Source organism: Giraffa tippelskirchi, chromosome 13, assembly GCF_054371585.1.
Source record: "Giraffa tippelskirchi isolate mGirTip1 chromosome 13, T2T-mGirTip1v1.2.pri, whole genome shotgun sequence".
Classification (NCBI taxonomy): Eukaryota; Metazoa; Chordata; class Mammalia; order Artiodactyla; family Giraffidae; genus Giraffa; species Giraffa tippelskirchi.
This window is the reverse complement of record NC_137287.1, coordinates 111,708,768-111,735,887: the sequence shown is the minus strand read 5'-3', so window position 1 is coordinate 111,735,887 and position 27,120 is coordinate 111,708,768. Positions and strand designations below refer to the sequence as shown.

Sequence of the window (27,120 nt, the reverse complement as noted above, 5' to 3'; positions counted from 1 at the left end):
TGCCTCCATGCGAAGGCTAGACCAGCATCAGCAGTGATAGCAGAACAGAAACCAGTCTAGAAGGGAAATACCCAGCAGAGTAAAATCCAGTGTGTTTGATCAAGCCAGTTCTCATTTTCGGCACAGCATCTACCCTCACCTGAGATGGGCTTTCTGTACCTACTACAGAGCTAGAAATGGACTTCATTAGGAGCAGCAAGAAAAAGATTTTGAGGATCATAGAGGATTTCCCCCCAAATAGTTTGATGTGACAACAGCTATGACCAAATATCCGGTCTCATTATAGGATTACATTAGAGTCAATAAAATAGCATTCTCAAGCATGGTGTTACCAAATTAAAAGTGACATTGTTGCATTGTTTTGCCTTTCTTCTGGGGTCTCTTTTTCTGGGTCAAAACTCCTCCATCTGTTTTTGACTCAGGATAGAGTGAGAGGTCGTTCCAAAGCCCTGGTCAGTGGGTTAGGATTTTATACTGAGCCTGGACACAGAGGCAATGAGTCTGTTTTAATCCAGTCAACAATCCCAATCAGCCTCTTTATGTTTCATCCTTTACATCATCACTTTGCTCAGTTTCCTTTTCTAACACATGGGATAAATTTGGACCATAAGAAAATTATGACCCATTCAAGGCTTGCCAGGTGGTGTTAGTGGTAAAGAACCTGCCTGCCAATGCAGGTTAGACATAAGAGGTGAGGGTTTGATCCCTGGGTTGAGAAGATCTCCTGGCGCCTCGAGGGCATGGCAACTCATTCCAGTATTCTTGCCAGGAGAATCCCGTGGACAGCAGAGCCTGGCGGACTGCAGTCCGTGGGGTTGCACAGTCAGACATGACTGGAGCGACTTAACAAGCGTGCATGCAGGCAGGAGATGACAAGATAACAGAGTGTCCAGAGTTGGAGACGGGGGTAGGGGTTGCAGTGAGGGGAAGAAATTGTGAAACCAGCTTGCCTGATCCTCATGCTGTCCAAAAGAAACAACAAGTGGGAATGGAATCTGTATCTTGTGTGTCTTCAAGGACACACAGTACACCTCGGCTTTCATTTTTTGGTCAAGCACAAAGGAATCTGTTTAAGCTCAAGGATCTTCCCCCAACCGGAAGTCTTACAGGATCCAATTATTCTTAAATAAGTATTTTTGGTTGGCTTGTTTTGCTTTTTTACTTAACAAGGGAAACAAAATGCATGTCTAGGGCGCAAGGCAGATTTAATGAGTTCCGACATGATCCCCGTCATGACCTTGTTTCTCGCCACCCCCAATCAGGTTACGAGAGGTACAACGCCATGCGAGCCGACCCAGCACTTTGCTTCTTGGAGAAGGTGGGCATGCCAGACGAGAAGTCGCTGTCTGCAGAGCAGGGTGTCACAGACGGGGCCTCAGACATCCCTGAAAGGTGAGAAGCTGCACAGACCAAGCACAGTGTGACTTGTCGCGCCACGCATCTCTGACCACAGGCACCCAGCACTCTCATAGTCTCTTCCTCACAGCCTGGCCTCTCCCTTCAGCCTGAACCGCCTTCCAGAATCGCTTCAGTTACATCCTACAATGCCTCAGGCCTTTCTCTTGAACTCTGAACCCTTTGATCAGAATACCCATTTCCGGGGTACTCTTTCTGCCCCCTTCTGATGCCTATGTCAGAAGCTTTCTCTATCCCTTTTATACTTTAATAAACTCTAAAAAAAAAAAAAAAAAAGAATACCCATTTCCATCCTTCCTGGGTTCCCCAAGCTGCCCACCATCCTGCCCTGTTCCTTAACCAGCCTTGTCTGGTCAGAGGATTCTCAAAGAGGAGTTCAGACCTCTCTTAACCTCTCATACTTGGCGGAAAGTTAAGAAGAGGCACAGCAAGTTCAGGCTTCCTGACCTTGAAATGCCTGAGATGAAATTCCGGCGTTTTCTAAGGATTGCACGGTCCATGAATAGCCACTGCTTGACGGCCATGGCATTTAGGTCCTGTCCATGGGTTGTGTGTAAAAAAGTATGGAGGCGTCCCCTTTGTCTGAGTTTTATTTACTTTTGGCATAACCCCAAATGTATGAATTCATAGGAAAACTAAATAGCCAAAGCTGTGGTTTTCATATGTGTGTGTATGTGTGTGAGTATTTGAAAGACATAGCATAGAATCTTTTGGTTTGCATTTGGTGAGCTTTTGGCCTGATCTTCTCCCCCAAAGTTGTATTTCCTAGGGTCACGGGCAAGGCTGGACTCAAGGGTACACAATGCCAGCCCCCCTAACTATCTGCTAAGGCTGAGGAAAGGATGAAATGCATTTTTCCATCCATGCTTAGCCCCTGACAAACACTCTAGCTAGCTATCATAACATTCTCTGTCCCCAAAGGTAATAAGGATCCATCCAGAGAAATGTTAACAAATGCTCAGAGGACCAGTGGTATTAATGTTGGTTCATGGGCTTGAGAGAAACACCACCTGGGGCAGGTGCCTGAATGTGGCTGAAAGCTGGTTTCTCTGTGGGGAGGCTGCTTTTTCTCGGGTCAGGCAGTGAAAGTAGGAGACTAGGACCTGAGCGACGAAGAGAAGAACATTTGAGACAGGAATCCTTCAAAGTTGATTTTTCCAGGGATCATGAAAAACAAATAGGCATCCGCAGTAGTTAAGTTCACGAGAGAAGACATCAGGCAGTGGATTTAGAGGCGAGCTGCCGATGGTCCATCGGGCAGTGTCCTTCCCTGGAAATGACCACTGCCAAACATGAGCAGTTCTGCACTGAGACTCACCCTACCATGGGAGCTGGGGTCAGCCCATGAGGACTCTTGGTTTGTACGGCTGTCAGTGTCTAGAGTCTGTGCTTTTATCAAAGCTACATATTCAGCTAATTCTTGATGGGCAGTAATTACCTTTTCAAAGATGACATCATTGTGGAAGAGCAGGCCTCTGAACTTAACCTGAGTAGATCATGAGGCTCCTGGTGAAGTTCCACTTAAGTGGAGGTCACTGCTCGTAGAAGTTATGACACTGGAAAAATCAAGATTCTGAGGCCTGTGGAGAAAAGAGTCTACTAGTACTCTCTTTGGTCAGTGATTTAGGGGGAGTTGTGCCAGCATCCTGGTTGCAGAATAGCTCCTAGGTGGTGTGTGATGCTTTTTACTCTTTTTGTTTATTTATTTATTTATTTTTTAGAGGCAACACGGATAAAGAAGATAATACAGAAGAGAAAGTAGATGGCCTTCAGAAACAAATGGTGAGTCAAATGTGAGAAATCCCCGTCATGGTGTATTGGTCTTTGGTTGCATTGCTGCAGTTGCATTGCATTTTCCCCAACATTTTATTGTAAAAATTGTCAACTCACAGACTGCTTTGCAGCCTTACTCTAATGAAACTTCTGCTTTTGAGATAATGGTAGATTTTAGATGGAATCAGAAGATACAATGCAGGGTGATCCCATGTACCTTCTATCCAGTTTCCCACCACGGGGATAATCTTTTCCAGCATCAGGGTGTTTTCCAGTGAGTCAGCTCTTTGCATAAGGTAGCCAGAGTACTGGAGCTTCAGCTTCAATGTCAGTCCTTCCAGTGAATTTCCCTCTCAGGGTTACTTTGGCTATGCTCCATAATTTTTACCATTTACTGTAAGTGGTAAAATTTGTTGTGTTGTGTTTTCATTTTCATTCAGTACAATGTATTTTAAAAATTTTTCCCCAGAGACTTTTCCTTGGGCCCATAGATGATCGATCAGATGTGTGTTATTTAATTTCTAAGCATTTGGAGATTTTTCTGTAATCTTTCTGTTGTTTGTTTCTAGTTTGACTCCAACTATAATTTTGGATTTATGTATTTCTCCTTTCAGTCTTCTATCAGTTTTTGTCTCACGTGTTTTGCAACTCTGTTGGCTGGTGCATGCGCATTTAGGATGTCTTCTTGGTGGGTTGACTCTGCTGTCAATATAGAATGCCCCTCCTTGTCTGATAGTTGTTTTGGGGGGGGTGCTCTGAGGTATACTATATCTAATATTATGATAGCTACTGCTGGTTTCCTTTGACTGATGTTTACATGATAGTCACTTTTTCCATCCTTTAACTTTTAACCTGGCTATTTGAAGTGAGTTTCCTGTAGGCAGTATTTAGTTGGGTTATATATTTTAATGCACCCTGTCTTATAGTTGATATATTCAGCCATTTACATGTCATGTTATTATTGATGCGTTAAGGCTTAAGTCTGACATTTTATTGTTTTCTCGGTGTTTTGATTCTCTAGTTTCTTTTTCCTGCTTTCCTCTGGTTTACTGGAAATTTTTTTCTGATCCTTTTGACTTATCTATATTAGGTTTTTAAGCTTCTTAGTGGTTACTCTGTATGCATTACTGCATATACATAATATATCACAGTCCACTGGTATCATTTTACCAGTTTAGGTGAAGTATAGAATCCTTACTGGAATTTATCCTTACTTCTAGTTTTTTCTCTTTATAATGGTCTTAAATATTTCTCCTACATACACTGAGAATAATGATAATGTAATTTTTGCTGCAACTATGAAATATAATTGAGAAAATTCAAAAGGATAAGGAACGTTTACTGTTTTTACCCATACATTTACTTACTGTGTTCTTTCTTCTTCCTGATGTTCCAAGATTTCTTCTTTCTGTTGGGAGAAATTCCTTGAGCCATTCTTTTAGGATAGGTCTGCTGGTGATGGTTCTCTTAGTTTTCCTTCATCTGGGGATATCTTGATATCCTCTTCATTCCTGAAGGATATTTTCACTGGATATAGGATTCTGGGTGGACAGTTTTCTTTCAGCTCTTGAAAATGTTGTGCCACCTCCTTCTGGCTTCCATGGTTTGTGATGAGAAATCTTCTGTCACGTGAGTTGTTTTTCAATTAGGTGAGGTCTCTTTTCTCTTTTGCTGCTTTCAAGGCTTTTCTCCTTATCTTTAGTTCTCAGCAGTTTAACTCTTGAATTTTGTTTATGTGGATTCTTTGAGTTTATCCTATTTGGTGTTTTTTCAGCTTCTCAAATCTGTCGATTTGCCAAATCCGTGTCCTTTGCCAAATTTGGGAAGTTTTCGGTCATTATTTCTTGGAACCCTTTCTCCTTCCTTCTGGAACTCTGATGACATGCATGTCAAGTCTTTTGTTACAGTTCCTCTGGTCCCTGAGGCCCTGTTTTAATTGTTTTTAATCTGTTCCTCTCTGGTGGTCACACTGGGTACTTTATATTTTTCCCTCTTTGAGCTTGCTGATTCTTTCCTCTTTCTCCTCCCTTCTATGGTTGAGCCTATCCATTGTGTTTTTGTTCGGTTTGGTTTCATCATTGTATTTTTCAAATTTAAAATTTCCCTTTGGTTCTTCTTTGGGGCTTTGTTTCTTTGCTGACATCTTCTGGAGTGTGTTCAGAATTCCTCATTGATGACTGCTTTAAAATCTTATGTCAGATAATTCTTAAGATGTCTGTCATTTCGGCATTAGCATCTGTTGGCTGTCTTTCTTCATTCAGTTTGAGATCTTCCTGGTTCTTGGTATGATAAGTGATTTTTTACTGAAACCTGGACATTTGGGGTATTATAATATGAGACTTGGGATCTTATTTAAAACTTCTGTTGTGACTGACTGCCTCTGACATCTGTATCACAGAGGAAGGGGGCGGGGCAGGGGGAGGAGGGGGCTAGTGTACAGCATGTACCACCTTTTGACTGCCTGGCTGTAGTAGAGGTTAATGTTCCTAGTCAGCCCCCAAAGATACCTGAGGGCAGAATGGAAGTTCAGCTCTCCATGTGGTCTTTGCTGATACCATGGGTGGTTGGGCATCTCATTGCCAGCTGTCAGGGATGAAAATCCAAGCTCCCTACTTGACTTTTTGACACCACCCAGCAGGGGAACCAGGTGCCCTGGTACAGCCTGGCGAAGGCAAAAGTCTGGAGTCCCCACCAGCCTTTGCTGGCGTGGATGTGGTAAGCCGCTGTCTGCTCTTGTGTTGTTGGGCTGGAGTGTAGCACGTCTCGTCTTAACACTGTGTCTGTTCCTAGCCTGCCCTTTTCCTTGTCCTGGGCTAGAGAAAGCAGGCTTTTTTTGTCTGCACCCTTTTGTCATTTCCAGCTAGCCAGCTTCTTTACCTCCAAATCTAAGGCATATAAGGCAAAAAAGAAAACCCAAGGAACTCACCACTGTGTCATTCTATGGGTCCCAAAGTCCCTAGTTGGTCTACCTTCTCTTCACCTTTCAGTGTTTTCTTAGGTGTGTTTTACATATAGTGTCCAGGAGCTTTAGTTGTACTTATAGTAAGGAATAGGGAAATAATGCATCTTCCCAGAAGCAGAAATCTGTATTGCATGTTACAAATGAGCTTCAGGACTTTGCATAAGCAGACCGAAACTTTAATGGAGCCCTGGCACTATTCGACCATGTTTTCTCTGGCTTTGAGTGGAGAAAATAAATCTGATAGGATTTCATGCATTTCTAGATACCACAGGTTACTGTAGCATTGTCCTCATAATCTTTCCTCTTCTCCTGATCACCAACCGAAAATTTTCGGTTCTCTTCTTTTAGTTCTAGTTGAAAGAATGGGTATCTACTTTGGTTTCCATCAGCTCTGATTCTTATAACAGTAACAAAGACATCACTTTCCCAAAGTAAAAAAAAAAAAAAATTAATTTTTGAAGATATGTTTCCATATCTCCTCAAGATTTAAGCAGTGGATTGAAGCATATCACCCTCAAGCTTCAGACGGTGGACCTGGCAGGAGGAAGCTGGCTTTGATCTTGACAATTAAAATCTGAGCTCTGCCATTCAGTTCCCTAGCTTATACTGTTATTTCTTTTGTTTGGAAGGTGGGATGTATTTTCCCACGGTGGTGTTTAGTCACTACGTCATGTCCGCCTATTCTGAGACCCCATAGACTGTAGCCCACCAGGCTAGATGTTATGGCTTTCTTTTTTCCTGATCAAGTGTTCTTTTCGTAGTCAAAAGAGTTGTTGTTGTTGCTCAGTCATGTCCAACTCTTTGTGACCCCATGGACTGCAGCACTCCAGGTTTCCCTGTTTTTCACTGTCTCCTCAAGTTTGCTCAAACTCATGTCCATTGATTCAGTGATGCCATCCAACCATCTCATCCTCTGTCACCCCCTTCTCCTCCTGCCCTCAATCTTTCCCAGCATCAGGGTCTTTTTCCAGTGAGTCAGCTCTTCACATCAGGTGGCCAAAGTGTTGGAGCATCAGCTTCAGCAACAGTCCTTCCAGTGAATATTCAGGGTTGATTTTTATTCTAGCTGCAGGTATGCGCCCCTTCTCCCAGCAGCAGCCAGTGTGAAGAGGCAGACCAGCTGCATGCCAGGCCCAGCTCTGAAGGCCACTCATAGTAAAGTTCATGTGCCTAACTCCTGGGTCTTGTCCTCACTCTGCAGTGCTTCCTACAGCAGGTGCTCTCTGTAAAAGGAGGATATGTTATGTGCCAAGTGAGCTAGGAAAAAACTTCTGCAGGGAAACTTAATGCCTAACGTGGTCAGATCCTACTGTAAGAAAAGTTCAGTGAGGAGCTGAACAATGACTCTATTCTTAGGAGTTGAGAGTTTGAGGGGGTCTCTGAACTCAAATAGTGATGTTTGACTGTAGCTGGAGTACTTCCAGGCTTACCAAGCACATTTCCCTTTCAGTTGGGTGTTACTCTTATCCCCATTCTAGACGGGGGGAAGATCAAATAGTTTTAATGAGCTGCAAGAAAAGTCATACTAGCCAAGAGCAATGTCTCTCTGCTCACGTCTTTTTCTAAATCCTGCAGTCTTTCCGTTGTAAAATCCTTGAATTTTCTGTTAATGACATTTGATGTGTATCTACTTTCTACATGAAATTTTTGAAGGTTGTAGGATGCTTGATTTTTCCACAAATGAAAACTGCTGTGGGATCTTTTTAACTGCCTTTCTGCATCGTGTTACCTCTACACAGAGAGCTCCTATGTTCTCTTCCTCGTAAACTCTTGTGTCCTTCAATCTAAAGCTCAAAAGTTACCTGTCAGATGTCTTCCTCCTGCCTGATTTGGGTCTGGCAGAGTTGGTGACTCTTTCTGATTTTCCCACTGTGTTTAGGAGCACTTATCACACTGCCTGTTGTTTTTGTTTAGTCGCTAAGTCATGTCCAACTCTGCAATCCCATGGACCATAGCCCGCCAGGCTCCTGATAGGATTTCCCAGGCAAGAATACTAGAGTGGGTTGCCCTGTGCTTCTCCAGCGGATCTTCCTGACCCAGGGATCGAACCCACGTCTCCTGCATTGACAGGCAGATTCTTTACTGCTGAGCTACCAGGGAAGAAGCCCTATCACACTGCATGGCCAGTATTTATGTCTCTCATAACTGCCAGAACATGAGCTCTAGAGGGATAAGGACTCCATCTTTTGCACTGTTGGAATGCCTGAACCGAGCACAGTTCCTGACAAACAAATGTAGGAAGGCCGCTTGTGGCCTCTGCATTGGCCCTGGGTTTTGTGAGTGCTTGGAGGAAGTTCCCTGGGCCTGCAGGTCTGTGCTCCCACCACCCCCACCCACACCCCCATCCAGACCAAAGAGGGGAGGCAGCCAGGCCTGGAGGAGCAGCCACAAGCGTGGGGATGTACTCTTCTTGAATCAGGCAGCAGCCCTGCACCCGTGTGGAGAAGTGCACATGTGGAGCTGAGATAGTGTTAAGAGACTGACACTGCATTTGACTTAGCCAGGTGTGTCTCCACCCGCCTGAAGCCGTACTGCCCAGTGGTTAGAGCTCCTCATCTGGGGTCAGGCCTTCCAGGTTTGAATTCCATCTTCACCACTTAGTAACTATTTATGGTATTCAATAAGATTATCAAACTCCCATTCTGCAATTTCTGTCTGTCTAAAAAGGGTCATTTTGAATGAATAAATGAAAAACACATATGAAGTACTGAGTATGATATCTTACCCACTTGTTTACCTAGGTCTCCATAGACTTCTGTTGTTATTGCTGTTGTTTTCCACTGTGTCATGAAGCCATCCTTCGAGGACACATTTTAGTTGAATGAAAGACATGCTGGATGGTCCTCTAGCAGTTGGGTCCATGTGTGGGTCGCTTCTCAGTCCCAGCTGCCATGTGTCAGGCATTTGCCTTGTGCCAGCATTTATTTAGTTAAACAGTTCACATCATCAGCTTACCTGTGCCCCACAATCACCCTATAAAGTGCTATCATCTCTATTTTGCAAACAAAGAAATGAGCTTGACCACAACCACCCTATAAAGTACTATTGCCTCCATTTTGCAGACAAAGCTTGAGTGAGCTTGAAACAGCTTGCCCAAGGTCAGAGACTGATAGACAATTAGACTCCAAACACAGGCGGGCTCAGGATGGAGAAACTGCAGGTTAGAACCAATCCATTGCCTGCGCTTTGACGGTCTTATGGGGACCCTGTACTCTGCAGTGATGGATTCACACTTCTTCCGAGATGAATATTTCTTTCAGGTTGATTCATAGAGGCAGAAACCAGGAAATGTTCAGCCGCAGACCTAAGAGGCAGGACTTCCTGTGTGCTTTCCGTGATCCCACTAATAAACTGGTGATGTTGAAGGTTATAGCGTCTTTTGCACTTTGGCTGCTGCTCATCCAGATCTTCTCCTTTCTGTCATTGCCAGAGAGGGAACCTCCCATCATGAGAGGGCAGGAGACAGAGAGACATTTACCGATCCCAGAAGCTTTCTTGAATTGAGAGAGTTTGCCTGAGGCCAACAGAAAGCATTAGGGAGACTGGAAAGGAAGCCTGTGAGTCGTGTGTGTCTGCCACCTGCCGCCTGGAGCTACCCCTCTGGATTCGGGATGTGGTGGGGCTCACACCAGCCACCTGTATGGCATAGTAAGGAGCACGCGACTCCCACATTTCATAGGCTAGAACATTTTTCAGTCTAGAAGTGTCTATAATTACAGCTTTCAGCATTCAAAGGGTCTTCATAGATACTGTGAGGATACTCAAAAATGTTCTGTGTGGCAGCAAAGGATGTAAGGCATGGCTGGTTGGGTTTTGCTTATAACTCCCTAAACAGTGGGAAAGACTGTGATGGTACGTTTAAGTGATACTTCAGAATGGTGCAGTCAATCAGCCTGAGGCTTCCTCCCTTCACTGATGCCATATGACCAAAGGAGAGAGATTAAACTAGTGTTGTCCAGCTCTAAAGATGTTTCACTCTCTGAGTCACATTTTCAGCCGGGACTCTCTGTTTTGGACAGCTCAGTGGTTGCAGTGTAGGCCCTGCACAGACTCCTGTGCTCAAAACCCAGCTCTGCCCCTTGGTATCCACGTGACCTTGGCAATTTACAGAACTTCCTAGAACTTGTTTTTTGCATCTGTAAAATGAAGATACTAATAGTTTCTACCTGGGGAAGCAGTTCTGATGACTAAAGGAGAGAATCCATGTAAAGGGTTTTGCACAGTGACACATAATTCTCGGTAACGTCAGCAATTATCACTATTCCAGCAAGAAAATGAACCCCTGCTCCTCTGCCTTCTCAAGGTTTTCTCTTTCAGGTCCTTCCATGGTATTAAGGGCCCAGGAGAGTGGTTTGGATTTTAAGTATCACCGGTCGTTGGTATCTGTCCATCCCTCCTGACCCGAGGTTATGGCTCTCCTGGGCTGTGGGTCCCAGTTTTCTGTAAAGGACCAGACAGTAAATATCTTAGGCCTGGGGGCCAGCAGAGTCTTCTGTCACATCTTCTCCTTTGCCTCTTTCTTCTCCTCCTCCTCCCCCTCCCTTCCTCCTCCTCCAGTGTAAACCCCATTCTTAGCTTAAGGGCCACACAAAAACCATCGACAGGCTATGGATTGCTAAACCTTCTTCTGGTCTGGCCCTGTGCTCCCTCATGGCTGCAGTCATGAATCCTGGGGTGATTCTCACCTGTCAGTCAGGTCTTAAGATGCTCGTCAGAAGCACAGTACATTAGGTAGGGAAAATGGGTGAACTGTGTGAAGGAGATTAAGGCGTGCAAACTTCCATTTATAAAATAAATAAGTCACGAGGGTGTGAATAGGGGGAACGTACCGCATGGGGAACATAGTCAGGAATATTGGAATAGCTGTGTGTGGTGACAGAGACACTCACGGTTGGGATCATTTCGTAACGTATGAAGATATCAAATCACTGTGTTGTACAGCTGAAACTAATATACTCTTAAGTCCACTTTACTTCAGTAAGAAAATAAATAAATTTTCATGTTAAAAACGGAGTCTAGTTGAAGACTAGTGCTATATCTTTGCCCTTCCCCAAACTCCCCACGTGCCTTGTGTGTGAGGAGCCTTTGAAGTTCATTTCCTGAGACCAAGCAAGCCTTTGAAGAGGAATCCATTAGAGCCAGCTTGACATATACTCTGACTTGGATAAGCTCCGTGCCTGTGATATCACTTCAGCTTCTGAGCCTCAGATCGCAATTTTAATTTTAAATTCCTGAAGTTTTGCGCCATCAGGTCTCCCGTCTGGAGCAGTCATGTTTTAGGAAAATAGTGTCGATTGCTGTAAAGTACATGCAGCATAATGAACATGAGCCTGACACTTTCCCACAGCAAAAATCCAACGACGCAGGCACATGCTTTATGAAATGACAGTATTAGATTGCAAGCGATGACGGTAAAGCAAATATTTAAGTTCACAATTAAAATAGTGCGTGTAAAATGTAGTTGCCAGGGCGAGCATGCCAGTTCATCATTCTTCAAGCTCATTCTCTCTACAGGCAGAATCATTCCACACGATTCCAGGGGGAAAACAATGCTTTTTTAAATAAACTGCTTTCTGGCTCTTTGAAGACTGTGCATAAGTTAAGCTTTATTCATCAGGGACCATCTTGATCTTTGAGATGTTCCTGGGCAGGAGATGTTGCCTGTGCATCTTTACTCCTTCTATACAGGGACTGGGTGTCTGAGCCGCAGTTTTGCTGATGACTCGACTTCATTTATCCCTAGGAGAGTTCCAGTGACGGAGGTGATGGCCCTTTTGCTGAAAAGAAAGATGACACCCGGGCAGGTGAGACTGTGTCCTTCTGAAGGCAAAAAGAAGGTCTCCAGTTGTAGTTATCCTGGAGTTCATGTGTAATTTTTTTTTAAGTGCAGTTTTTTTAAGGAGGCTGTTTTTAAAAGCCAATAAAGTTGACCTTCACCAAACTGCTGGAGTCACACATGGAGCTTTAACGTGGCTCTGGCCAGCTTCCTCTTCCTGGCAGTGAAATGAAAGTCAGGATGGATTCTGAGGATGAAAAGGAATCATAGTTTTTCATTGATTTTCTTTTTTTTCTCTTTTGAGAATAGTTAGAAGTATTTGGTTTGTCCTTTTGATTATTTTTCTGAATCCAGACTTAATGGAGGCTTTGGTGTTTAGAAAGCCCAGCCACACAAAAACCTGTAGTTCTAAATAGAGACGGCCTCAGTGGGTCCACCTACTCCGATGCCTTACAGCGAGGCCCTCGAGTCCATTCTACCCCCACAGACAGGCCCACTTGTATCTGAGAGAGAACAGAGCCCACCACACCCAAAACTGTTTCTGAAGCACCATTGCAGCCCTTCCAGCTGTACCTAGCTCCCAAGCTGTTAGATATCGGCTATTTCCATTAAGTTACAGAGTCCGCTTTAGTTTTCTTTAAATGAAGGGAAAAAACAGCCACCACCAAAAAACCCAGTTGCCATAGTCTTAGTTCTGTCTATAAATACTAATATCCTCACTGATGTTTGAAGCCCAGGATGGCTCCGACCCAGACAGATCGCCCTGGCCGGTTTCATCCGCACTCACTGCTCGTCTCCGACGCCTGGTCACCATTTACCAGCGCTGTAACCGCAAGGAGCTCTGCCGGCCTGAAGTCCTGGGACTAGGAAACCAGGGCTACTGGGTCCAGGAAGAGATGTTCCGGAGGTCCTCAGAGATGGAGCTCATCAACAAGGAAGCCCAAAAGAGGTAAAAGCTAGCAGTCAAGAAAGAGGGCATGCAGAGCTACCCACTGGGTAAAGGTGACCAGGGAAACACTGATAGCTGGAGGGCAGGTGTGTCTGATGTTCTCATGTGGAGTCAGGCTGTCTCTAGAGTCTGTTGAATCCAACCTCAGTGGTGGTGTCATGCTGGCCCAGGAGTCCAGTGAGTTCTAGGACATCCTCTCGTCACAATTCCTAGACTTGCGTGAATAGGACCCCAGTCTCTGGGGATGTGATTTAAACATATCCATCAGGTCATATTCTTTTAGCAGAAAAATGAATAGCATGCGTTGAAGTGGTCTTATTGTAGCCAACAGTCCTTATCAAGCCTTTGAGAGCAATGACTACCATAAAATGCCAGCCCAGAAGGAAGGAAGGAGGTACTTGCCCATCTGAGAATTAAGCTAAAAATGGCAGCCGAAGGTCAGCACAGACTGAGGATGATGCCTCGAGAACTAATCAGTGAAGCTCATGTTCTTTGAGTCAGTTCAGTCCAGTCACTCAGTTGTGTCTAACTCTTTGTGACCCCATGGACTGCAGCACACCAGGCTTCCCTGTCTATCACCCACTCTTGGAGCTTGCTCAAACTCACGTCCATCGAGTCAGTGATGCCATCCAACCATCTCATCCTCTGTTGTCCAATTCTTCTCCTGCCTTCAATCTTTCCCAGCATCAGAGTCTTTACTAACGAGTTGGCTCTTCGCATCATGTGGACAATATATTGGAGTTTTAGCTTCAGCATAAGTCCTTCCAGTGAATATTCAGGACTGATTTCCTTTAGGATGGAGTCTTTATATCTCCATCCTTTTACTGTAACATCCAGTGAATTGAAATACCACATGGTGAGTTCAATTACTTCTCTATACTCCTGCCTTTATGAAATTTGGTAATTCAAGGAGAAGAGTTCTCTCATCTGGCTCCAAAGAGCCCTGTCCTCCCTTATTCTCACTCCTCCACTGACCCCTCACCCCACTCCTAGCTGAGTCCCTCTGAGGGCAGCAAATACGGTGCCCAAGAGCTCCTGGTAAGGACTGTGGTAGGATATAATAATCCATTTCCCTTAAGTCATTATTTTAGTCCTGCAGGGTATAAAATCTAGAGAGCCTTTGTGTCCTAGAAAAGATCACCCATCTACTTAAATTAAGACCAGGAAGAAAGCCTGTGTGAGATGAAAGTCAGGGAGGTGTGTGACCAAGGGAGACCCCGCCTCGCTCCAGACCAGCTTCTACATCTGTAAAATGAAGGAAGTGAATTTAATGGTCCAAAAGATTCCTCCAGGATTATATGATTATAATAGAATCCTCATATAATCCTCCAGGATTCTATGAGTCTCTGTTGTCATGGGCAAAATATTTAAGCCTTTAGAGTATTTTTATATTAAGATCTTCATCTCCCACAAGAGGAAATAAACTGGGCAATTTCTAAAACTGTTAAGTCAAAAGATATCAAGCACGCACATATGATTTGCAGGCGGTGGTAGGCTGGTGGGCTGATTTTATTACAAGTGACTTCTCCCAACTTAAATAAAAATAAACAATAAAATAGACACACTCTGCCTGCTCTGTGAACCTCACAGACTCTCCAACTAGGCACTCAGCAAGTAGTTGTTTTAAGCTTTTTTCGATAACAAAAAAAAGCGACAAGGGAAAACCGCTCCTTCTCCTTTCTGATTTTGTCTCTAGGTGGACGAGGAGGGAGCAAGCCGACTTCTACAGAACAGTGTCTTCCTTTGGTGTCGTTTACGATCAAGAGAAGAAAACCTTTGACTGGACACAGTTTCGCATCATTTCCCGTCTGGATAAGAAGTCGGACGAGAGCCTGGAGCACTATTTTTATAGCTTCGTGTCCATGTGCCGCAGTGTCTGTCGTCTGCCGGCCTGGAAGGACAGTGGTGAGGACGCGCTTGTCACTCTATCCCCAGGGGGACAAAGAGGGTAAAAGCTTATCTTCAAGGTATAGAGTTGCTTTAGTTATAGCTATAGATACGGAGACTACGTGAGAATTTAGATAAAGACAAGTGGGTTTTCCCAAACCCACAAACTTCTAATTGAGCCCACCCTCATATAATAAAATCTTTCTCCCAAAATGATGTAACTCCACTAAAAGTTAAAATCCAGATTAAAATGCCACAGAAATGTTTTCTTTTTTCAGCCTTATAGAGATTTATCCTGCTGTGAGCTCTGCACTTTGCTTAGACTAAATCTTAAATGTTTTCTCATGTGTTGACTTGTAGCCACGGAAAATATGGGACTGTCATTTAAACTTCCTCTGCTCCAGTAGAGGCCCCTTCTGAGAAATTTCTTCCTGGTGGGAATATGCGCCAGCTTTTCCCCTGGCTTCTCTTCAGTCTCGTCGTAATGGATTCACTCACTCTGGACCATAGTACTACATTCTAGAAAAGCGGAAACAAATGTCGAGCCTACTCAGCGTGGTTCTGGGCTGACGGCAGCATGTTCAGACACCCCACCTCTTGCCCCCCGGGTGGCACGGTCGGGCAGTTTTCAGTAAAAGCAGGGAGCTGCATAGACTGGATCTCAGAGTCACAGTGACAAGACCTAGATTGGCATTCTGGCTCGGACACCTTGGGCAGGTCGGCCTGTCTGAGCCTCTTTCCTCATCCTCACACAAGGATGATGGTGGTGTAGCATCGAGGTTTTATGAGACCTAAACAGCACCCATAAAGTATCTAGTGAGAGGGCACTTAGTACACGCTTACCAATCAGGAAGAGATATTTCTAGAACTGGAGTGTTCATGCTCCCCTTTTACCTTCAGTGGGTCTGTCCAGGTTTCATAAAATCTTTCCCTCCTGCTTTACCTTTGCATCTTTGAGGGGCCACTAAGGCCCCGCCTCGCTGAAGGCCAGGTGGTCAAACTGTAAGATCAAGGATGCAGGGGCTCAGGTGGGCAGGAGTATCCGAGGACATCCCCTTAAGTGACGGGCCCTGTGTTTTCCCTTGCAGGCCCCCCGGATCCCAGCATCTATGTGGAACCCATCACTGAAGAGCGGGCCGCGAGAACGCTGTACCGCATCGAGCTGTTGCGGAAGGTCCGGGAGCAGGTGCTCACGTGTCCTCAGCTGCATGAGCGCCTGCAGCTGTGCAGGCCCAGCCTCTACCTGCCCGTCTGGTGGGAGTGCGGGAAGCACGACCGCGACCTGCTGATCGGCACTGCCAAGCATGGCCTGAACCGCACCGACTACTACGTCATGACCGACCCCCAGCTGTCCTTCCTGGACGCCTACAGGAATTACGCCCAGCACAAAAGAGCCGACCCCCAGGCCCCAGAGAGTCTCTGTTGCCTCTACCAGACCAACTCCAAACTGTATGAGTCTCTGGCCTACACCCACATGAGCCGGACTTCCGAGTCCCTTGAAAACAAACCCGAGAACCTCGTGAAAATCGAAGGTAGAGACGATCACCTTGGTCCGCCCAGGGGTAGCTTATCTGACATGACCTGTGAAAGCTTCATCTCTAAAACTCAGGATGTCCTTTCCCTCACCCATGACCAGAATCTGCTGCCTGGGTCCTTGGAGAGCATGATATACGGGAAAAAGGCGCTAAGCCAGGAGCCAGGCCCTTTTCAGGGCAGCCCGGGTGCCGGTACTGAGTCCAGGCAAGACGCCACGGCCATCTCCGCAGGCAGAGACAGAAACTGCCAGTCCCGGGGCCACGAGGCAAAAACAGCCTCAGACCCTTCTTTTATGGAAACTTTAGAAGCAGGAGTAGCTCAGATGAACATTAAAAATGAGAAACACCTGTTGATGTCTCTTTCAAAGGAAGGGGAACTCAGCTGCAACGAGGCAGGGCTGAGACCTGAAAGCATTGGGCAGCTGGACTCCAACTGCTTCGCCTCCCCTTCCTTGGACCCAGGGAATGAGAGCGGGTTCATCGACATGTGCAACCTGAGTGTCTGCGACTCCAGAAGAAACGTGTCATCGGACCAGCAGCTAATCGACTTACTAGAAAGCAAAAGCTTAGAAAGCAGATTGGTTTTGGGTCCAAACCACAGCGATGAGGAGGAGGACGAGGACGAAAACGAGGAGGAAAGCCTTGAGCTGGCCGCAGGCAGGCGGGAAAGGCCCGTGGCATCGCCTCTCAGCGAGCCCACCACCCGCATGGCAGGGGAGCAGAGCCTGGCCAGCTTTCTCACGGAGGAAGCCAAGAAAGGGAGCACAGAGGCCAGAAGCCAGCCTCCTGGACCACAGGGCCCTTTCCTTCCTGCAGCCTGTCAGTGTCACTGCAAGCACGTGGGGAGGTGGGCACGCGGCCTCGAGAAGGACGAGTTTGAAGTAGAGAAGCCCCAGGCTTACCCCCCAGACCCCTTCACAAGCAAAGCCAATAATATCACAATGAGGGGCGAGCCCACTGCTGTCCCACCCAAGCTGTTCCAAGTGAAGCAGGAGCTTTTGAAGGAACCTTGGAAAGAGAGCACAGAAGGGAACCAAGGTCTCCCTCCGTATCCTGAAGGGAGTGAGCTCAAGCCAGAAGACATGGATTATGAGAGTAAAGAGGAGTATGATAAAGACGGGAACTGCCAGAGTCAAGGTACCGTGTGTGGGACCTTGTGTCTTGGATGAGCCAGTTCTCCCAGAACAGGGAAGGCGAGTGCATGGGGGCTGGTGAGAGTTCTACAGCTTCTAAAACGGACCCCTTACACCCACCGTGTGTTCAAAAGCGAAGGCTACAGGGCTTATTCTGAAAATGAGGCAGAGTAGCTTACGTCTGATCATTCCAGAAAGCTAAGCATGCCTGTAGCACCTTGGGTACATCACCTGCGTGGTCTGGGCAGGGGCTGTGTGCCGGTATACATGAGATGCCATATAGGATGTCAAGGGGAAAGAATTTGTTCTTCCACCAGGTAGGGTGCTGAAACTGGGTGATGGAGAACAACCAGGGAACGCCAGGAACCTGCAGTTTAACAGAGATGCAGGTCATTTTTAAGGAACTCCACAAAAATAACTGTGATCTTTAGTAAGGTTGGGCTTCCCCAGTAGCTCAGCTGATAAAGAATCTGCCTGCAATGCAGGAGACCCCGGTTGGATTCCTGGGTCAGGAAAATCCCCTGGAGAAGGGATAGGCTACCCATTCCAGTATTCTTGGGCTTCCCTGGTGGCTCAGCTCAGTAAAGAATCTGCCTGCAATGTGGGAGACCTGGGTTCCATCCCTGGGTTGGGAAGATCTCCTGGAGAAGGGAAAGGCAACCCACTCCAGTATTCTGGCCTGGAGAATTCCATGGACTGTATAGTCCATGGGGTCGCAAAGAGTCAGACACAACTGAGCAACTTTCACTTAACTTTTTAGTAAGGTTGGGCTTCCCTGGTGGCTCAGACAGGAAAGAATCTGCCCGCAGTGCAGGAGACCTGAGTTCAATCCCCAGGTCAGGAAGATCCCCTGGAGAAGGGAAAGGCAACCCACTCCAGTATTCTTACCTGCAGAATTCCATGGACAGAGGAGTCTGGCAGGCTACACAGCCCATTGGGTCCCAAGAGTCAGACGCAACTGAGTAACTAACACTTAGTAAGGTTAACAAAGATCCTGCCATTTATTTCCTTAATTGTCAAAACCCTGTGTTGTAATGTCAATGCGTTGGATTGAGATTCCTTTGAGTAACTCAACAGAAATAAGAATAACCAAATTAGGCAACTTCCCTGGTGGTCCAGTGGCCAAGACTCCATGCTCTAGATGCAGGGGGCTCTGGTTCAATCCCTGGTGAGGGAACTAGATCGCACATGCTGCAACTAAAGATCTCGTGTATCACAGCTAAGACCCAATGCAGCCAAATAAATAAATAGTTTTTTAAGTAAAAAAAAAAAAATAACCAATTACATGCAACTCAACAAAAATGCAAATAGGTTTGATCTTTTTAAATAGGGAAATCTTAGGTTAGGAAAGGATTTGAAAATGTTAAGAATCTAGGTGACCTGAGATTTGCATATGCTTTAGGAGGCTATGAATACAGTGATTAGAGATCTTGAGCAACAACAAACGGTTTTTAACTTTTTCACTGTTGTGTTTATGTCTTCAAACCCAAGAGGGCATATTAGGGTGAACAAAAAATAGTTCTTATTTATACTTGTCAGAAAAAAAAAAAACAAAGAACACCCTGTTGGTGGCTGATCTGGTACCAGGGCCCATGTATTACACAGGGATTCAGGCAGGCCAGCCCCTCCCACACAGGACAGTGACTCCTTCCAAAGCTGAGGTTCCGCAGGCCACACAGCCAGAGGCGCGCAGTGGGCGAGCAAAGCTTCATCTGTATTTTACAAGCGCCCCACCCCCACCCCCCCATCGCATGCGTTAACATCCTCCACCCCTCCCAACCACCAGGTCCATGGAGAAATTGTCCTCCACAAAACTGGTCCCCAGTGCCAAAAATGTTGGGGGCTGCTGCTCTAAAGTGGGAAAGAGAGAGGAACCCTACTCTGCCCCCTGGGTTGTCCCACTTCCTTTTTATTTCTGAGCTCCCACCTTCGGCTTCTGCCTTGGGATTGCTGACTCTCTCCGGAAGGGTTCTGAACCCAAATTAAAGTGCATCCACCAGCCAGACTGAGGCCAGAGATGCTGGACTGAAAGGAGCGGCATCACCCCTGTAGCCTCAGCTGCCCCAGGAGGAGCCAGCCCCAACCTGCCCACTCTCCTTGCCCCAGGCCACAAAGGGTCCCTGCCACATGCGGGGTTATATGTACATCTTGTTCTTTGAACTCTGTCGTGGCGGAAATCACCACCCATTCAGTCCTGGGATCCAGCAAGGACGGGTTAGAGGTGCTCGGTCCTCTACTGGCTGTGGGGCCGGGCTGTGCTGGGCTAGGAGGCAGCAGTGAACTTGATAAGCTCTAGTGAGCGTCTCACACGCTCAGCGGTGGGGAGTCCCTTGCACCGGTGCTTTTAAAGGGGCTTTGGCAGACCCCAGAAGCGCTCCTCCATACCTGGGGTGTGGGCTCGGGGCCGAGAGGGCCCTCCCTGTCTCTAAGGCTGGAACTCTCTGCGGCCAAAGGAGCAATCACCGGCCAAGCTGCGGGACCAGCTACTTCTCTCCTGACTCCTCACAGGGTGTTGTGCTCTTTTCTCAAAATTTAAATTCACCTTCTCTGTTTAAAACCTTGCAGGGGTGTGCCCCATTGGATCTAGAATACTTTGAATTTTTTGTCCCAGCCCAGCCCATAGAGCTCAGCATGATGGTGATGGTCCTGCCTACCCTTCCCCCACCTCATCTCTGTATATACTTGCTCCCCACACACACCTTGTCCCTCAGAAAGTCAAGCACACCCTTCCCCCGCTCCCCGCCCCCCCGCCGTGCCTCTTCCTGGGTGGTCTCTCCTCTCAGAGGCCCCCTCTACCAGCCTTCCCTTCTAGCAGCAGATTTTTTCCTTCTTCTTTGCTATCAGGGCACCTTGTTTCTTTCCCTTTATGGCCCTCACCCTGGTTTATAATTGAAACTGTTCGTTTATTATTAGTGTGTTTTTCCCGGCTGCCTTTCCCTCTCGAGCTTTAAGAGCCTAGAAGGCCAGAGGCGCCACACTGTCCTGTTTTTATCCTTGAATCCCCTGGCCTGGCGAGGCTCTGCTCCTGGGGAGGGGTCCCTGCGGCCCCCTGGGGGACTTGATGCGCAGTCAGCAGTGAGACCTGCACGTTGCAGAGGGTGGACGCTCCCTGTCATCTCACTGCGGAAAAGGCCCACAGCTGCTCCTACACTCAGTTCGTCCTGTCAGCACTGTGAAGCGGATGATGGTTGAAGATCCATTTCACAACTGATAATAAACATTCACCACTGAAGACTGAAAGAATGAGTCACATTTCCATTTCTTTCTGTCAGTGATGTTGAATGTCCTAGGTGTCTTTGCATCATTTTTTAGCGTGAATCAAGTCTGTTTACCTTTGTAAGTTTCAGGACTTTCCCTCCTTCATCATTAGTCTCAGCCTCTTGCCGTGTTCTGTTTCCCACACTGTCCCTGCCGCTAAATCGAAGCACAGTGTTCATGTCGCTCTTACCCCCAGCACCAAATGGGGAAGGCTTTGTGGTCATCCAGTGTGGTGGTTTGGTTACCGACGCAGACTCTTATCAGATGATTTACTTGGGTAGCCTTGGAGCAGGATGTGGCTTTATGGCTTAACTGATAGAACAATTCTGGAAATAGAAGACAAGGTAATTAATCAGTTTAAAATAAGCACACAATAGGCCAGTGTTTTAAGAAGACAGGGACTTCCCTGGCAGCCCAGTGGTTAAGACTCCACCCTTCCAATTCAGGGGGGTGGGCGTGGGTCCGATCCCTGGTTGGGAAACTCCGGTCCCCTGTCCAGTGCTGCCAAAAAAACAAAAAAAAAACCCTCAGATGTCCTCATCTTTCAGATCACTCCAGTCTTCCAACTGCCTGTCTCATTTTTTTTTAAAACCTCTTTTCCCAGATTATCCAGGGAAGTACTCTGAGGAGGAGAGCAAGAGCTCGACCTCGGGCATCGCAGGAGACCTCGGGGACGACCTGCAAGAGGCGAGGGCTCCCACCATTGCTCAGCTGCTCCAGGAGAAAACGCTGTATTCATTCTCCGAGTGGCCAAAGGTACCTCCCGGAGGTTGCATACCCCACCCAGAGCATCCTCAGCCTTTGAATTCTTTACATTAAACCTTTTAGAATCTTTCTGAGTCACCAACTCAGACAAATGTTTAATATCTTTAGAAGATATTAGTTACATGACTTTAAAGGTATCACGACCGTAATTAGACCATAAAACTAAAGTGTTCAGCGCATCTTCGTATTTACAGTACATTGTCCAGACTACACCGTTTCTTTTAAGACTCGAAAAGTGAGTCCCTTTGTGTGCGCCCTCTTCTAATCAACTCCTTCTGGTTAGAAGACGTGCCGCTTGATTTCAAGGGACTTTGTAAACTTGGATAACCTAGTGCTTCCTCCTCAGAGCTTGTGTGCTTTTTTATAGGATCGCGTGATAATCAACCGCCTAGATAACATCTGTCACGTGGTGTTAAAGGGGAAGTGGCCCTCCAGCCAGCAGTACGAGCCCTCTGGCGCACTGCCCACCCCCGTGTTAACCGGCAGCGCTGGTCCCCGAAGCGGCCTCTCAGAGCCAGAGGCATCAGAGCACAGCTTCAGCAATGGTGCAGCGCTGGTGGCCCAGATGCAGAAGGTGAGGCCCTAAGAAGACTGTTGACCTTGAAACAAAGGAGGGAGGACACTTTGCACTTGTTAATCGAGTGATTCATTCGAGTCTTGGAGCAGGGAAGTGCGTGATGAAAGTGGGTTTGCAGTTCAGTGGGAGTGGTGTGCTGGTTTGTGGGCGATGGGGGCAGAGAGGGGGCATACCCCTGGGGTGGGGAGGCAGATGGGCACTTGAGGACAAGGTAAGTTCTCAACCAGCTTAGAGGCAGGAGTGGATCCAAAGAAATGGAGGGAGTTAGCAGGCATGGCTTGATGACAGATGACTGTATGAGGAAAGGGAGGGGTGAATACTTGAGGACTGGGAACGGTAGCAGCCAGTAGAAATAAAGGAAGTCAGACACTTCCCTGGTGGTCCAGCAGTTAAGAATCTGCCTTGTAAACCAGAGGATTCAGGTTTGATCCCTCACCGGGGCATTAAGATCCCACATACTGTGGAGCAACTAAGCCCACGTGCCACGGCTGGAGAGCCCTTGCGCCACAAAAAAAGATCCTGAGAGCCACAGCTAAGACCCGACGCAGCCAAATAAATACATAAGTTTTTTAAATATTTTTTAAAAAGAAATGGGGGAAGTCAACAGAGGAATGAGTTTTTGAGGTTTGTAAATGCAAATGAAAACTAAAGGGCTCAAGTTTAAGGTAGGTAGTTAGCACACTAGCTCTTAGCTGCACATTGGACTCCACTGGGGACCTGGAGAAGCTCCAGGTTCTGGTTGGATTGGTCCAGGGTGTAAACTTGGTATTGGCTTTTTTTTTTTTAACTTCCCAGTTGATTCTGATGTACAGCTGAGGTAGAGATCACCTAAACTATGATGTTGGCAATTGCAAGTGTAGTTCATGGACTGGGAGCTTCCGCAACACCTGGGAACTTGTTAGAAATGCAGAACCCCAGGCCCACTGAAGCAGAATCTGCATTTTAACAAGCTATCCAGGTAGGTAGGTACTGAAGTTTGAGAAGGCTTGAGTTAAAAGAAGTTCCAAGAAGGTGATTACTAGTCCCAAGGAAATTGGGACCGAGACAGAGCCAGCATTGAGCCACAGAGGTGGCGTTCAAACCTCTCTTGCCACATCTGTGTGTTTGCAGGAGAGCTTCTTGGCTCCAGTTTTCACGAAGGATGAACAGAAGCACAGGCGTCCTTACGAGTTCGAGGTAGAGAGGGATGCGAAGACCCGGAGCCTGGAGCAATTCTCAGCCACCCATGGGCACCCCCCCATTGTCCTCAATGGCTGGCATGGAGAGTCAGCCATAGACCTCTCCTGCCCATCGGAGGGGTCCCCGGGGGCCACATCGCCTTTCCCAGTGAGCGCCAGCACCCCCAAGATTGGGGCTATTGGTTCACTGCAAGGAGCCCTTGGCATGGACTTGTCGGGGATCCTGCAAGCTGGCCTGATCCACCCAGTGACTGGACAGATTGTCAACGGAAGCCTCAGGAGAGATGACGCTGCCTCCAGGAGGCGGAGAGGAAGGCGGAAACATGTCGACGGAGGGGTGGACCTCATCTTCCTGAAGGAGCAGACCCTGCAGGCAGGCATCTTGGTGGGTATATGAGGCCATGAAGTACAAATTTGACCTCTGTACACTGAGCAGCAGGCCCTTCTTCCTGAGACACAACAATTTTTGATTTATGGATCTTTGTTGGGGAAGAAAATGGCAACCCACTCCAGTATTCTTGCCTGGAGAATCCCAGGAACAGAGGAGCCTGGTAGGCTGCCATCTATGGGGTCACACAGAGTCGGACACGACTGAAGCGACTTAGCAGCAGCAGCAGCAGTCCCTATTTCAGTTGTCCGGCTTGAAACAACTCTTGTCATCAGTTGTCCTCAGTCTTTTCTAGAAATAGATATTAGTCCATCGAGGGCCCTTAACCTGCCTGCATCCTGGAGACACAAGCCGGGAGGTCTCTCCATGTCACAGAGAAACAGCCCAGCCTCCAGGGCCTCAGAGCCCCTGGGGATCAAACGAGTGAAGCAGGAGTAGGGCTGGGTCTGCAGCAGCGGGCTTTCCAGGAGCAGGGACTTGGTGGTCAGGATGTCCTGAACATCAGTCCTGGCTCAGCTGCTGCTTGACCTGCTGGGCAACCTGGGGCTCATTATCGAGCCCTGCTCTACTTCTCTGAAAACTGGGGGCCGCAGCTTCTACCGCCAAGGGTCACTGCGAGGCTTTGCTGAGGTCACACTAAGGTGTTCTCAGCTCAGAAATCCTTGTCAGAAACAGAAAAGGGCAGACCCTGCACACGTGCCCAAGAGACCCCCCTCTGACTTTGCTTACTGTATCAGAGACCACTGACCTCTCTCTTTGTATTTTGATTTTTCCCATTTATTGAATTTCAGGCTCGGAAACAGGAACCAACATTACTTGCTTTCTTACTACATTAAAAGAAATGATAGTGACGAGTATTGAGTGCCTCTGGCAGGCACTGCATTGAGGGTTTTACATGATTGCCCTGTATGATGTTCACAACAACACTGGGAAGGTGTGGTTACTGTTCCCATTTTGGAAATGAGCAAACTGAGACTTACAAGCATTAAATGATTTGCCCAAGATTATCCAGGTAGTAAATGGCAAACCAGGAAACCAAACCAGCGACTTGGTCCTCTGCAGCCAGGGCGCTCCGCTGTATTGTTCAGTAGATGTCTCCCTCTTTGATTTTCTGTATAATTTGGGAGGCTGAAACGACAGGTTCTTTCCCTTCCCAGTTCCTCAACGTCTTTAAGAAGGTTGTCTTCGTTTTTCAGCGGCGCAAAGCCGTAGTTTTCCTGTCATGATCACAGAATTCCAATGGAATAAGTGAAGTGTTTTTTTCTTGGCTTCAGAGTATTTTGAAGATCTTACCATGCAGATATTTGTTATTAGTAGACCCCATGCAGGCACTGGGGACACAGGGGCGAGTGTATATGCAGAGGGAGAACCAGGTGAGTCGATTGCAGGGTGGCACTCTGTTACGGGAAAACATGTGGCAGGGGCCATGGGGGAGCAAAGTGCAGTGGCCAGTGTCTCCAGGACAGGGCATGCTGCTGACAAAGACAGCAGGAGGGAGCCTGAGCCGGTAGGATGGCACAGAGGTCACCGCGGAGACAAGGGGGGAGGAGAGCAGTTGGGTGGAGGGGTCTCCCCCCACGTCAGGAACTCGTGGCGGGGGTCGGCGGTCAGGCACGGGCAGTCCTGATGGAAAGAGTCCTTCAAGAAACCAGTTTTCATTCTGTCATGGTGAAGGGCACATACCTGTCTTCCCCCCCATCCAGGAAGTCCACGAAGACCCAGGACAGGCCCCCTTGAGCACCCCACACCCTCCCGAAGGGCCAGTGCCCACCACTTCGACCCCGGAGCCGACCCCGGCCGCTGGCAGCCCAGCGGAGAAGGCCATTCCCAGCAAGAGCCTGTTGGACTGGCTGCGGCAGCAGGCCGACTGCTCCCTTGAGGTCCCAGGCTTCGGCGCGGTGAGTGCGCGTCCCCTCTGACGCGGAGATGCAGAGGGGGCCCAGGGGACTGAGGAGCCCAAGGGAAGTCTGTGTCCCCTCTGACACAGAGACGCGGAGGGGGCCAGGGGACCCCAAGGGAAGTGTGTGTCCCCTCTGACACGGAGATGCGGAGGGGACCAGGGGACTGGGGAGCCCAAGGAAAGTCTGTGTCCTCCTCTGACGCGGAGGGGACCAGGGGACTGGGGAGCCCAAGGGAAGTCTGTGTCCCCTCTGACGCGGAGACGCGGAGGGGACCAGGGGGACCGGGGAGCCCAAGGATCTGTGTCCTCCTCTGACGCGGAGGGGACCAGGGGACTGGGGAGCCCAAGGGAAGTCTGTCTTCCAAGAACTTCATTGGAAAATCGGGGCGGGGGAGTTTAAACTCTGGTTACATCTTCTGGTAACAGAAATCCCAGCCCTCGTCAGAACTCCAGGCCAGCAAGTCGACTTGCACGACCTCTTACCAGGACAGCGAGCCTGCGCTCAGCCCTCCCTTCCCCACGAGTCACCACATTCAGGAGCTCACCCAGCCTTCTTTAGGTTGCGTAAGCGCTGCCCCTCACAGAAATGCTCCCGTGCATTGTTCTCAAGTCACCACTCTCCACTCTGAGGTGACGGGTTAGTTTCAGTCCCTGCCTGGGGGCTGCTCATCGAGTCCCCTTACTCCTCTGCCCTCGGTCCTTCAGAGCAGGGGTCCAGAGGAGAGGGTGCCCCAGCACCGATGCCCCACCACCACCCCCTCTGTCCTGGCTACGTCTCATTAGTAAGGGGAGGCTCTCAAAAGCTCACAGAGGAGGAGGATACATTCACAGACACACACCCTCCAGAGACACACGGCCGCCAGGCTGGGAGCGGCGAAGAGAGAACCTGAGAAAATGATCCGGGGAGGCAAGGGCAGGGGTGAAGCAGTGCCCTGGGAACCTGGAGGGCCTGCGGGCCCCCCACAGGAGGCCCACCTTGCAGCTTACTGCAGGAACACTGTGGCTTTGAGGAGAGCGCCTCAGTGGGGGCCCAGCGGCTGTTCCCTGCAGCCCTGACCCGACAGGTCCTGTGCAGAAGGCCGTGAGTGAGGAAACAGCACAACCATCTGAGCGGCACCACCCGCATCAGGAGACCTTGTGGCCAGAGCGTTTTGTAACGTTGGTTTCCATTTACCTCCTAGAATTTTTCAGACAAACCAAAGCAGAGGAGGCCACGCTGTAAGGAACCTGGAACGTTAGACGTCACCTCCCTGAGCGGGGAAGAGAGGGTTCCTGCTGTCTCCAAGGAGCCAGGCCTGAGGGTAAGGAACAGGATGTCCTGGTGGAGCCCAGCCTCACAGACCCAGAGAGGACGCTCCAATTGGGAAGGGGCAGCGGCCTTAGCAGGAGGACCAGGGTCCGCCCAGGGGCTTGATGAGCAGGGACAGGTGGTATTGGGGTGTTCTCACCAGCTGTGTGTCCTCCATGGTCATTTGTTTTCAACCTTTCCCTCCAAAACTTTGGGGTTGAGTTTTGTACTAAAATGAGTCCCAAGGCTCGATTCCCCCCGTTTTGGAGAGTTCAGAGAAAATACCTTTTAAGTCTTATCAGAAGTCTGTTATCCAGTGTTTTCACAGAACTTCT

General features: G+C 48.0%; 1 protein-coding gene across 10 annotated transcripts in view; it reads left to right on the top strand.

Annotated features, from left to right (window-relative positions):
• The window catches only part of CHD6 (chromodomain helicase DNA binding protein 6), a 194,991-nt gene that overhangs the window by 160,686 nt on the left and 7,185 nt on the right, over window positions 1-27,120 (top strand). For 6 of the 10 annotated variants that reach the window (XM_081556952.1, XM_081556949.1, XM_081556950.1 and 3 more), the window contains 11 exons: window positions 1,263-1,392; window positions 3,138-3,198; window positions 11,895-11,955; window positions 12,660-12,876; window positions 14,573-14,781; window positions 15,852-17,435; window positions 21,294-21,445; window positions 21,822-22,028; window positions 23,142-23,594; window positions 25,301-25,495; window positions 26,679-26,798. In XM_081556952.1, the coding sequence (XP_081413078.1) occupies window positions 1,263-1,392; window positions 3,138-3,198; window positions 11,895-11,955; window positions 12,660-12,876; window positions 14,573-14,781; window positions 15,852-17,435; window positions 21,294-21,445; window positions 21,822-22,028; window positions 23,142-23,594; window positions 25,301-25,495; window positions 26,679-26,798 (3,389 nt within the window). Of the gene's footprint in view, window positions 1-1,262; window positions 1,393-3,137; window positions 3,199-11,894; window positions 11,956-12,659; window positions 12,877-14,572; window positions 14,782-15,851; window positions 17,436-21,293; window positions 21,446-21,821; window positions 22,029-22,826; window positions 22,990-23,141; window positions 23,595-25,300; window positions 25,496-26,678; window positions 26,799-27,120 lie in introns of those variants that run through there. The other 4 variants (XM_081556951.1, XM_081556957.1, XM_081556955.1 and 1 more) reach the window with 2 other exon arrangements.